The sequence below is a fragment of the Scomber scombrus genome, chromosome 1, assembly GCF_963691925.1.
Source record: "Scomber scombrus chromosome 1, fScoSco1.1, whole genome shotgun sequence".
Classification (NCBI taxonomy): Eukaryota; Metazoa; Chordata; class Actinopteri; order Scombriformes; family Scombridae; genus Scomber; species Scomber scombrus.
In genome coordinates, this window is record NC_084970.1 from 7,057,764 (window position 1) to 7,069,645 (window position 11,882).

Below are 11,882 nucleotides of genomic sequence, written 5' to 3' on the forward strand. Positions count from 1 at the left end.
TTTGAACTTCTCTTAAGCCCTCTTGTCATTCTTTATTATTTTTGTCACTTTTAATGTTTACAACCAAGTACAAGACTATGAACGCCTTCCAGGAGAGATTGTCTGAAAATGTGCACCGCATATTTATCCAATTATTGCATCTTCCCACTTTCTATGACGACCATCTTTTCACTTTGTCTTTGAGTTTGGATATTCGGAAAAACACTTTTACCTTTAAACATGGTCAGGCGACGCATCGTTTAAAGTTCTTTTTGAGCATACGCAGGCCCTCGGGCTGGTCGCATGCTTCTTCTGACAGGCACATTCAGAAGGTTGTAAAAAGTGGGGCGTACGCTGCCTAGTTTCTCTGAAACTGAAAATCCGTCACGCTCGCTTTCTGCAGCGATTGCCAGGTGTAAACAGGTGTGAAAAGCTCCAAGTGCTCTGTAAATTGTTTTCCCACTTTGACTTCTACTATATGTTTCACCACTGAACTGCACTGTTTGCCAATATGTTAGTAGTGATGGAGGCAGTGTGCTTTCTGAGAGGAGATGGGACAAATTTGTCAAGTGATTTTGTGATCAAGTGCTGAACAATAGCCGGGGCATGATCTGCATTGATGAATAATCTTTCCCTTTGCCTGCCAACATGTAACATGTATGCATACAGTGCATTAAAAACAATTACGACTATAGATACCATGAGCAGGTACCCTAATGTGGTCCCTTGTTGAAATAACTACAAACTCCTGCTCAACATATCCAACCCAAAATTCTGTACCCCCTCTAGTTTACACTTTTTCAAAAGGGCAGTATATTTGGAAACCTTTTCCAGGCATCCCCTCTCATCATTTATCCAAAATGTAGTTTTCCTTAGAGCTGGAATACTGGAGACGTGGAGTCTTTGAGGTGACAGTTGAGGCTGAAAGGTTGCCACACTACAACGCCAATTGAGGGCTAGCTCTTAAATAGTAAACAGCATTACATTAGCTTCTGTCCTGGCCAACAAAGACTCGAAAAACTCTATAAAACAATCTAAAAGTACAGCTATCATGCTTTAATAACCCACCAATCGGCCTGTGAGTCCTGGCAGCACCAAGTTTACTATTAGCCTGGACTGTTTTGTCACAGCACTAGTGAATGTAGTGCAGTGGTGACAATAGTAGGTCAGATTTGATGTATGGGCTCTGTTTGTTCAAGTTGCAGCATCCACTTCAAGACATCAACACTGGCCATTAGTCTTGTGTGAGAAAGACCTTGTACAGACCAGAAAGGACACACACACATACACAGACTCTCGGGGGGGTTTTCTCTCCCTTTCACACACACAGCATCCCACACCCATGCTGAGAGCCTAACCCCTCTCTCCTGCTGGCATCTAACACTGGGCACTACATCACTGTCAGCGTCCAGACCACCAGGGAACGGCTCCGGGCCACTCTCCTCTTGTAGCGCCAAGCTCTGAGCTCCACTGTGACCCAGCCCAGTGGCTGAATTATGGCCAGAGAGGCATATTGTAGCGGGGAGACATTCCAATTTGTTGGCCTTTACAGAAAACGGACAGGTACAAATGGCCTAAGCACCAGCTGGAAATCAGTCATTCAAGTGTCATTTTAAGTCTGCAAGACCTGAGGGATCTGAAGCACACTGACATTCTCACATAGACACACACAAACACATCATATGTTGTTTCTTTTTCCCAGCCCAGCGGATGAGTAATCATATATTGTCTCAGCTCCACGAGGAGTCTAATAGGATTACACCATCTACACATGTTAAATATTCAAACCAATAAGTGAGTGAGCGAATGTGTGCTTTTTGGCTAAATACTCTTTATTTTCCAGATGTAGTTTACAGACACTTTTTCAGTTATTTGCACGTCATTTTAAAATACCATATTGCTGTCTTGGACTAAAACTGCCTTTTTTTAAAATCAATTATTCCTGAAACACATATTCAATTTTACAAAGAATAAAAAACAAGGGGCTTTGAAGGCAGCAACAGTTGTGCAAGAGAAGATGTCACATTTTCCAAACAAGCAATAGAGTTCAACAACTCATATATTCACAATTTGATGTCTTCTACAAACCACAAACCCCTTCGGAGACAACAGTACATCCAGCATCAAAAGCAGAGCCCGGGAAAGGAGCGAGTGTCTTTTTCACACCACAGGAAGTCCTGTGCTCAGTAGAGACAGACAGAGGTCGTAGGTTACGCTCCCTCTTCAAAACAGTCACCGCTTGTCGCTGCAACACGCGGCACCGTGTCAGCTACAGCCTTCAGACAGAAGGTTTGATCTGAGCTGCCTGAAAAGATGAAGGGGGCTGGAAAGGGGGAGAAGAAAGGAAGTGTGTATTGACACTTCCACTGGTGTTTTTTTCCCTCTCACACATGGGTGCACACACATAGATTTAAGCTATAAACTGTGATACCTGGGGGGGCCAGGTCATTAGGCCAACCCCTGACAAACATCCGAGAAGTCTCCCGAGCTCACTTAAGTCAAACCACTTTTTAAAATGTCACCACACACAATTGGGGTTAAATTGTAATGTTTACTGAGCTTACATTATTAGAAGCTCTAAAGGATTGAAGACATGATACTATTGAAATGTCAGGGAAGGAAACTGACATTTTTCTTGTGCTGTATCAACTTGTAAGCGATGAAGACTCAGACAGTTCTGTACGGAAAACTGATCCGGTGAAATGCACCTATTGAACACTGAACCCGAGAGCTCAGTTTCCAGAGAGCCCAACCTGTACCTGACCTGGCCCTCAGGGGCTTGGGAAAGGTCATGGTCATCTCTGCGGTGACCTGAAACAGCCAGGCTGACGCGGGAAGAATCCAACAATGAAATGTTGCTAAGTCGTGAATAATGATTTGTAATTTATAGCAGCCACAGGGAACGTCAGGACTATTGCAGCTAGTGTACTTCTGAAAGCCTGCTTGTTATGTCTCCACAGCAAAGTGAGACGAGAATAGAACTTTTTAAATGAGATTATTTGATGCTGTACAGATTTCTCACAAGGTATTGCTTTTGAGGTTCTTTCCCAATATATATTATACTGTATGTTTAAAGTTTAATGCAAATGATGCAGTATATCTTAAAATTTGTGGGGAAAATGTGTAGATTAATCAATTATTTGTATCTATTCTAATGAGGTAAGTTATTCATCATCCACAAAGAGTTCAAGTTTCTCCAATCTGACAATTTGCTCCTTTTGTAAATTGAATATTTTTTACTTTCAGATGATTGATCTGGCAAATATTTAAATATGAAGGTGTATTTTCAGGTCTTGGAAAGTGTAATGGGCTAGATTTCACTATTTTCTGACATTGTAAAGTCTAAACAAGTAATTGATTAGGAGAAAAAAATAATTGACAGATTGATCGATGGTTAAAATGATCACAGTCACAGCCCTTAATATATCAAATATGCAATATTTGAAAAATATTACAATATTCTCAATATTGTGACGCCTAAGATCACTGTGTTTGTCAATGATTCATTCAAAAACTGCAAGAAAAAAAAGGAGTCAAATTTCTGAATATTCTATATATTCTGACTGCTTCTCTCACAACAGGGACTTCTCGTACTGGCTTGGTAGTGAAGGACTCAGATCCGCCCTCATCACCCCCGAAAGAAGAATCCTGCCCTGGAAGAGGCTGGGAGCGCAGAAGGGAGGGCTGTAAATCACTCCCCTGCTCTGCATTCACATGAGTGGCGAGCAGCTCTGAACTTGCACTACACAGTAAGAACCTGTGAGAGCCCAGGTTGACGCAAACCCCCACACGCCCGCCCACCCACCTCCCTACACCCAAGCAGAGAGGATTGGGGTCAACCAGCACAGCGACCTCCGATGAGAAAAACCTCAAAAGAAGAAAGCAAACTTAAAGAGGACTCCCCCCTCCCTCCTCCTTCTCTCTTACAAATCAGAGAACATTACATATGACACAACATGCTTTCATCTCTCATGCAAAAGAGAGACTGACAGCTTCATTTCAATCAAAAAAACACGAGCATGCTGTTTTATTAGGACAGAGAAAGTAATTAAAACCAACAAATAACACCATGTTTAATTAATAGGGATTTACAGTTGAAAATCCCTCTTTGCCAGTCATCCATCCTGTCCTGCTCTTAATACCATCTCACCCTTCATTTAAACAGCTGAATCCCACTTCCATCTGCTTGACCTGGGCCATGGTGAATGTTTAGATCCTGGTTTGGCCCAGTAGCTGGTGCTGACACCTCTGCCACTATTAAAAAGCAGATTGAAGTCCAAAAAAAAAATCCTGTTTCAGACACTTTCTCTTCCCCTACCCTCCTCTTTCCTGCTGTCTGTTGAATGGAGACAATGACATGAAGAACGACGAAGCTCTCGTTCTTTTCTTTCTCCCCCTCTCTTGCTCTCACCCCATTTCTCCTCCAAAGCCCTTTGACTAAACAGAGTCTATCTCTCCAACTCTCTATAAAGAGACCATCCAGCCTCCCTGGGAGCTTCTACCCCAGACAATGAATTCACATTATTCTTGCACAACACTTTCTCTCTCTACCCCTGCAGTCCCGGCCCGCTTCTCATTCATTATTTCACCCTCTTTGCTTTTTTTCTTTTCTCTCTCGTGTCTCGTTTTTTCTCTTTACCCCCTGGATTTTATCGTGTTCTTCTCTTTTCCTTACTTTCTTCTCTCGCATTGTTTTTAATCCCACCTTAATCTCTTTCTTAACCCCCGTCGCTGCATCAAGCAGACTTGAATGGGTCGTTCCTCATTTGTACTTAATCCAAATATTCTGGACAGAGGGCTGGATGAAAAGCAGGGGTTAACTGCTTTCGTTGTTCTAAGCCTCACAGCGTTCTAACAACACACACACACACACACACACACAAAAACAAGACACACATACACACACACACACACACACACATACACACACACACAGACCATGATGGACTAAGAGAAACAGACAGAAAGAGGAGGATAAGGCCCAGATCTCCCTTTTTGATGCACTTGTTACATCTCATTTTATTCATTCCCCTTCTATTTTTCGAACAATGCTGTTCATCTGCCTGAGATATAAAAACATGAGTGCACTTAACGGGCTGAGTGACCATCCGACATGGCCCTGCAGTCACACTCGGGAGAGGAAGAAGACCAAAAAAAAAAAAAAAACTAGGCAAAAGCTTGGGAGGAGTAAAAAATAGATCAAAGCGTTCGTCGCGGCCCATTCAAATGCAATCACGACCCAATCACATTGTGTTCTCGCAGCGCTTTTAAGAGAACGGGTCAGTGGTGTTTTATTGTGAGTGGGAGCTAGCCTAATGAAAGGGACAATGCGAAGATTAGCAGTGCCAGCCAGGCGGCTCAAACTTCACCCTGGCTTTAATTGCTGCGAACAAGAGGAGATGTAGAGGCAGGGCAAACAGAGGACAAAAGAGCAGGGCGAGCACAGGAGGAGGAGGTAAGAGGAGGTATGAAGGCTGGATGATAAATGGAGGTACGGCTTTTATGGAGGTGTAGTGTGTCCATCTGGTCCAGGCTGGTGTGGGATGTGTCAAGGAATGTGTGTGTGTATGTGTGTGTGTGTGTGTGTGTGTGTGTGTGTGTGTGTGTGTGTGTGTGTGTGTGTGTGTGTGTGTGGCCAGAGGGTTCAGTCGTGACATAAACCACAAATGAAAGCAGAGGATCCTGTAATTACAGAGTCCCTGTGGTTTCAGGAGAAAAACAACTGTATCTTGAATGTGAGGCGTTCACAACTGTGTTAATCAATAAATCCATACTTAAAGCCTTAGCATGGCATCACTGCCGAGAGCAGGTATGTTGTGACTAAGTGAGGAATTATGACGTCACAAATGTGTCTGTGATTTGCTTTTTCTCAGAAAGTTCAGCGCATGATAAAAAGTTTGGGATTTATGCTTTATCGCTTTATTGTCTTCTTAGTGTTAGAAGAAAAGATCAATATCAGCCTCATGTCTGTAGGTTATGCTGCGTTCCATTTACCTTGAAGGGTTCGAAGTCGGACTCGGGAATGACGTCACACCTGAGTTTGAATCGTTCCAATTTAGAAGTCAGAAACCAGTTCTAGCCAGGTTAGCCATTGATAGCAATACCAGTTGATAAAAACGCATATTGCTGTATTTTGTGTATACAAATATGTAGCAATATGTCCACAGATAGAAGTTGGAAAGTGCTTTGTGTACAACTGGTTTAATGAGACACAAATAAGACAAAACTGCTAATAAACAGGATACTACTACAACTTTCACACTGTTGATGCACAGGGCTGCCATTTTTGATATTGAGGTTGGAGCTCGTGAGGTTCATCCGATTTTCCAGGTTGGAAATCCAACTTAGGGGGGCACTCATGTTGAAATTTCCTACTGGGAATTCCGACTTCAGAGTACCACTGGAAAGCACCAATAGTAGCTAGCTTAGCATTGGAGGCAGCAGGAAACAGCTAGCTAATCTGTCTCTGTACAAGCCCTTCTAAAGAAGACTACTTAACATGTATTTTGTTTATTTAACTCATAAATTAGCATAAATGTAAAAATGACACTTAAGTGAAGTGATACTTAATGACAAACAACAGTTGGTTCATCGGCCAGGTACTTCTATGAAGCATCTTCAGCTATTGCCACGACCACAAAATAACCTTTTATGTTAAACAAATGAGATATGACACATTAGTAAGATTTAGAGATGTTGGTGTGGTTTGTTTTTTTGGGGGGGTTTTTCGCATTGAAAGGTTAGCTGCTTCCAGTGTTTATGCTAAATACATTCTGGCTCCGGCTCTGTTCTAAACTCACAGGTTAATCTTCTCCACTTGCTGTCCAAAAGAAAGAAATATGCATATTTCTGCAAAATGAACTTTTCCATTAATATTCATTGACCCACTACACCAATGGGTGTGGTGTCTGCAGGAAATTGGAAATAGCAGTGACCAAAACTTAGCATAAATGCATAAACAAGGCAACAACATGGAAAATGTGATGAAGACACTTGCGAAAGGCGAAACAAACCAGTCCTCCACTTTTAGGACTGGTGTGAACAGCTGGACTGATGGGCTGACTGTTCACCAGGTCCCTTTTAATGTAGATCTATGTGCGAACACATGGTCTGCAACAAGCTAGTAAAATTAGTTCTCACAAAAACCAGATGATGATGTTAATTTTGAAGCGAGTACACTTGACAAATACCCACATCATGTTAACCATAGTCTTCCTGAGGTTGTGCTCTGGATGCTGGCTCTACAATTAACAGTTTAACTGAATTATGGCCTTTCTTCGTGCTCTTACATCAGTGTAGTTTCTCCCCTGTCCTCTCTTTTCACATTCTCTTTTATTCCACTCCTCCCAATGTTCAAAGAAGTGCTTGACAAAGTACTGGAACCCGATGCTTACTCTCATGGGCAATGATGTCATTTTGCAGTTCATCCATAGTATAACAAAGGTCTCAATTGTACCAACAATACTGCATCAAAACAATCTGGTTATTAAAAGAACAAAGGCTTCTGAAGTCATAAAGGCAAGGAGTTTGAGATATGATTGAGCCCAAACTCTTTTAAGTAAAAGTGTTTCATTTCCAGTATTCTTATTAGTGTTTTTGAAGTAATTTCAAATGGTTTGGAAAAGTTTCATCCACCCAAGGGATGAAGAATTTTCTCAAAAACATGGAGAAACCTTGTAATCCACTGAAGGGGATAACCGTGTAATCAATTTTAGTAACAAATATAGAACAAGCATAGTGTTTTTTTCACATGACAAGAGCTTGTAATGCCAACAGGAGCTCAAAAGAACCAAGATGTGGCTGACAGACACTTACCAGCCCGGAACAGGTCGATATGGCTGCTGAGGAGGCAGACAGGTTGCGGATAAATCCCTGATACAAGCAGTTGTCAAACCCTGCATCTTCGATCACCTTGGCGACGCCATCCGAGCCCAGAGTCTGCACAGTGAACCCCGGGCCGATCACAGAGGACGGACGCAGGTCCAGGTGCATGTCTTGCCCGAAGGCAGAAAGCCGGTAGTGCAAAGACGAAGAGAGGGACCTCCTGCTGCGATGGCCTCGCCGGGTCACATCGTGGGTCAGGTATCCTCCCTCAGCATCCACCTCCACCGGGGTTACAAACACATAGTCTGGGGAGGTCAGGAATAGACAAAAAGTTGAAAGAAAGCTGCTTTGTGACTTGAGTTGTTCTTTGGCGTACACAATTTCTGACATCCTGCTTCATCTCCTTCTGCTCCAGTTATATTTCCAACAATTCCAGAATGTATCTGGCCAAAGAGAATTGTGAGCATTGGCATTTAGCTCTTGTGAGTGGACAGAGTGACAGTGACACTATTGTTACAGTGTGAAAATAAAGGTTTCCAGGTATAAGAAAGAAGAACTGGCAGCCTTTATTCAAAAGACAACATCTAGTAATTGCTTTTCATCCTGGTTTTATAACTGAAGAAACTTTAGATTGTTGAAAAAAGCTATGATATCAAATTTAGAATTGACCTGGTCACATTAAGCCAGTTCTACCCACAAACGCACCCAGTAACACAACGTACATCATCACCAACCGGTTTCAGAACTGTCTACTGGAAACAAAATCACTGAGACTAAACTGACAAGCTTGTGTTCGGATGAAGGGCTCAGTGCTCAACTGCTGCCCAGAGCACAGCACATCATATGGATCACAGATGTTTTTTTAAAAGAAGCCTTGAACGCCAACATCATACTTCCATGCATGTCAGATATGGGTCAAATCTTTAGAACCAGAGGTTGTAAATATATGATGTCCCGATTTCATGCAGTTGTCATGATGTTCCAGTCTAATAAAATGCAAAAAATTATTTATTCACTATCCATTTCAATACAGTAGAGTAGAGGGAGGCACTTTATGATAGTAAAGGCAGACTTTATAACAATTCCAGAAGTTTCCTTCTTGCATTGTTTCCTCTCTCTTTTTCAGCCTTGTTGACTCAACAAAGGTTTTCTACATGTTCATCACCCTCCTTTGCAGTGTCTGCTGGGAGAAGTCCACCTCCCTTCTTCACTCAGTAAATCAAAGCATACAAATCATCTCCACTTGCTTCCACGGTTTCTACAGGACAAAGCAGCCAAGAGGGAATCCCTGAGTGTGCACTGCACTCACTGCTCGCTACTGCAGCAGTGTCAGCACATAATAAATACATTTTTTACCTCATAAACTTGAGATATGCCACCCTATTTGACACTTCAATTGCAATATTCCTAATTGGTTCTTTGAAGATCATGGTCTTCCCCACTGGTCAGCCCACAACTGCTATATATCTCACTTAATTCCAAATCTCTCTCTCTCTTTCTCTCTACAAGCATAGATTCATGCCAGCTGGAAGAAACATTAATAGATGCCAAAAAGACAAGTACTCACCATGATTTAATCCGTGGCTGCTGCTGGAATAATAGCTGGCCGAAACGGTGTGGGAGGAGTGTGAGCAGTAAATGTGCAGCGTCTGCAAAAAAAAAAAAAAAAAAGGAATAATTGGACAGGTAGCAACAGGTTGCAAGCACTGGAAGGAGTGGAAGCCATAAAGGTGATAAATGAAGTCCCTCTGTTGAAACATGAGTTGCATTTTAGTTTTAATTTGGGATGACCATCACTTGTCTCACTTTTCAACATAACTCACTACAGCAGTGCACAGTGCAGTGTTGTTATTGATATAAACACATGCTGAAAAGAGACAACTGTTTTGTATTGTTTTAGTCCAAAATACTAGATAGGTGCAGGTGTTGGATGGAAGAGTGTGTGCATTTCTAATTAAGTGCCACATGCCTTGATAATATTCCAGGACAAGAGAGTGGAGAGGAGCTTGACTGAGGTGCAGCCGACCAGCGGGATGGGTAAAGTCCATATCAGAAGAAAAAAGCAATCCATGATGATGACATGCAAGCTTACAACTCCTCCGTTACCTCCTAAAAGAGCGCAAAAGTAGTAATAACCTGCGGTGTCGCATAATGTAATATGCACGCATTGTTTGGTGTTTCTGTTCTTTGCTCGCTCAGGTGAAGTCGGCAGGTTGCAGCAGCCGGTGGTGCGCACTCATGAGTGTTTGTGTGTGAGTGTGTGTATGCGTGTGTACGTGTGTATGAGTGTGTGTGTGTGTGCGAGTGAGTATGTGAGTGAGTGAGGAGGAGCAGCAGCAGGTAGCAGTGTCGGGGAGCACCGGGAGGAGCGCTGACTGAGCAGTCTGGCTCTGTGAGAGTCGGCCTGCAGGATGGAGCAGTAGTCAGCGGCCGGCAGCCAATCAGCGCCCTGCATCATTTCCACGCGTAGATAAAAGAAGAAAAAGAGATTCCCCCTCTTGGCAGGGACGGCTGCTGCCTTCAGGTGCCGCTCGGACATTTATGTTTGAAGTTTAATGAGTTGTTTTCTTATGGTTTTGTAAATATATATTGTCAGAATGAAGTGGGAAAAACATAAATTAGAACAATGACTGACTACAAGCCGGCAACCTGTTCTATACTTTAAAGACTTTAAGTCAGATTTCATATCAATTTTCAGTCAACAAAAATATATATAGATTGGCCCGATGGTAGTGCTCTTACAAGAAATGTTTTGGTTTATAAATTTAGAAGCATGGAGTTAAAGTGCTAGATTGACAAATGACAAAATAATATCAACTCAAGGTCCATTTATTCCCAGAGTACTATACTGCAGACAAAATGGTGGGCGTAGACGACTAGACATGAAGTTTCTTTTTTGTTTTTTTTGTATACATATTTTATTGATGTATAGGAAACATTACAAAGAGACAATAGAACAATACAAACACACAGTCGTTAATATATAACAACATAGCAGCCAGTAGGGGTTTCGCTTAAAAAATATAAAGCAAAGTACATAACTCATGAGTTTTAGCAGCTTTCTTATTATGACTAGACATGAAGTCATTTGACTTGAAGTTGGATGACATCATCTTACTGCAAAACAAATTTACCCACGGGTATCAATAAAGTAACCTGAACCTGAACCTGAATTCACAGTGGATGTTTGTCTTCTTCATGTGTTTATTGTAAAGTAGCAGACAGATTTAAAACATAATTTCATAGGCCTATATCTAGTGAACTGACTCTCGTAATGACTTTTAAAGACTTTATACAATATGTTAATCTGAAAAGATAGGAATTGGACGAATAACAAAATAACAATATAAAGTCTTTGGAAAGTTGCCACTTTTTTAACTGTGTCATGTAATGTTTTAAATCAATTTATTAATCTTTTGTAAGAATCAAATTAATTCAGCTTTCTCCATCTGCTACTTTACAGAGAATAAACACACGAATAAGGCGGACGTCCTCTGCAAATGTCACATGACTTCCTGTCAGTTGCGGAGCCTGAGGTAAAGATGTCTGCGTCTATGTCCGCCATATTGTGTGAAGGTAGGTTCTTCTCCTCTTCTTCTTCTTTTTTTCAGCTTTTCTACTGTCTCACGTGGTCATCACTATAAGCATATTGAGATTGGAAATGTAGATATTAAATCTTACCATGATTCTTACCATCTGTGAGACTCCTCATCCATGTTGAATTATGAATCAAGCTTGAAAGATCATCTTCACCATGAAACTGCAACTGACAAAACAATTGCTGTCATTGATAGAAAATATGTAGTTTTACTTTCAAGGTCCACTTACTACATATGTTTTCTGGAGCTTTTGACCATATGTTGAACACACCCTATTGATTTTTGTCTCTCCTGTTTTTTCCAGTCGATGTAGTCTTTACAACATTTTGGACAATTTAAAATTGTTTAAATATGCTGCACTTAAATAGAGATTGTTTTTGTAAATATGAACAAAACCCGGTGCTGTAAACTTACTGCAAACATCAACATCAACATGAAAAACAAGTTTTCATCAGGGTGTGTTATGCCCACACTTTGGTC

The 11,882-nt window shown here is 41.5% G+C and overlaps 1 protein-coding gene across 1 annotated transcript in view; it reads right to left on the reverse strand.

Annotated features, from left to right (window-relative positions):
• Positions 1 to 9,874, reverse strand: part of adamts18 (ADAM metallopeptidase with thrombospondin type 1 motif, 18) — a 58,002-nt gene extending 48,128 nt beyond the window's left edge. Inside the window, exons 1-3 of the mRNA XM_062415051.1 lie at positions 9,773 to 9,874; positions 9,371 to 9,452; positions 7,795 to 8,108 (exon numbers count right to left, since the gene is read on the reverse strand). Coding sequence (XP_062271035.1) covers positions 7,795 to 8,108; positions 9,371 to 9,452; positions 9,773 to 9,874 — 498 coding nt within the window. The remainder of the gene's footprint in view (positions 1 to 7,794; positions 8,109 to 9,370; positions 9,453 to 9,772) is intronic.
• Positions 9,875 to 11,882: the final 2,008 nt, after the last annotated feature.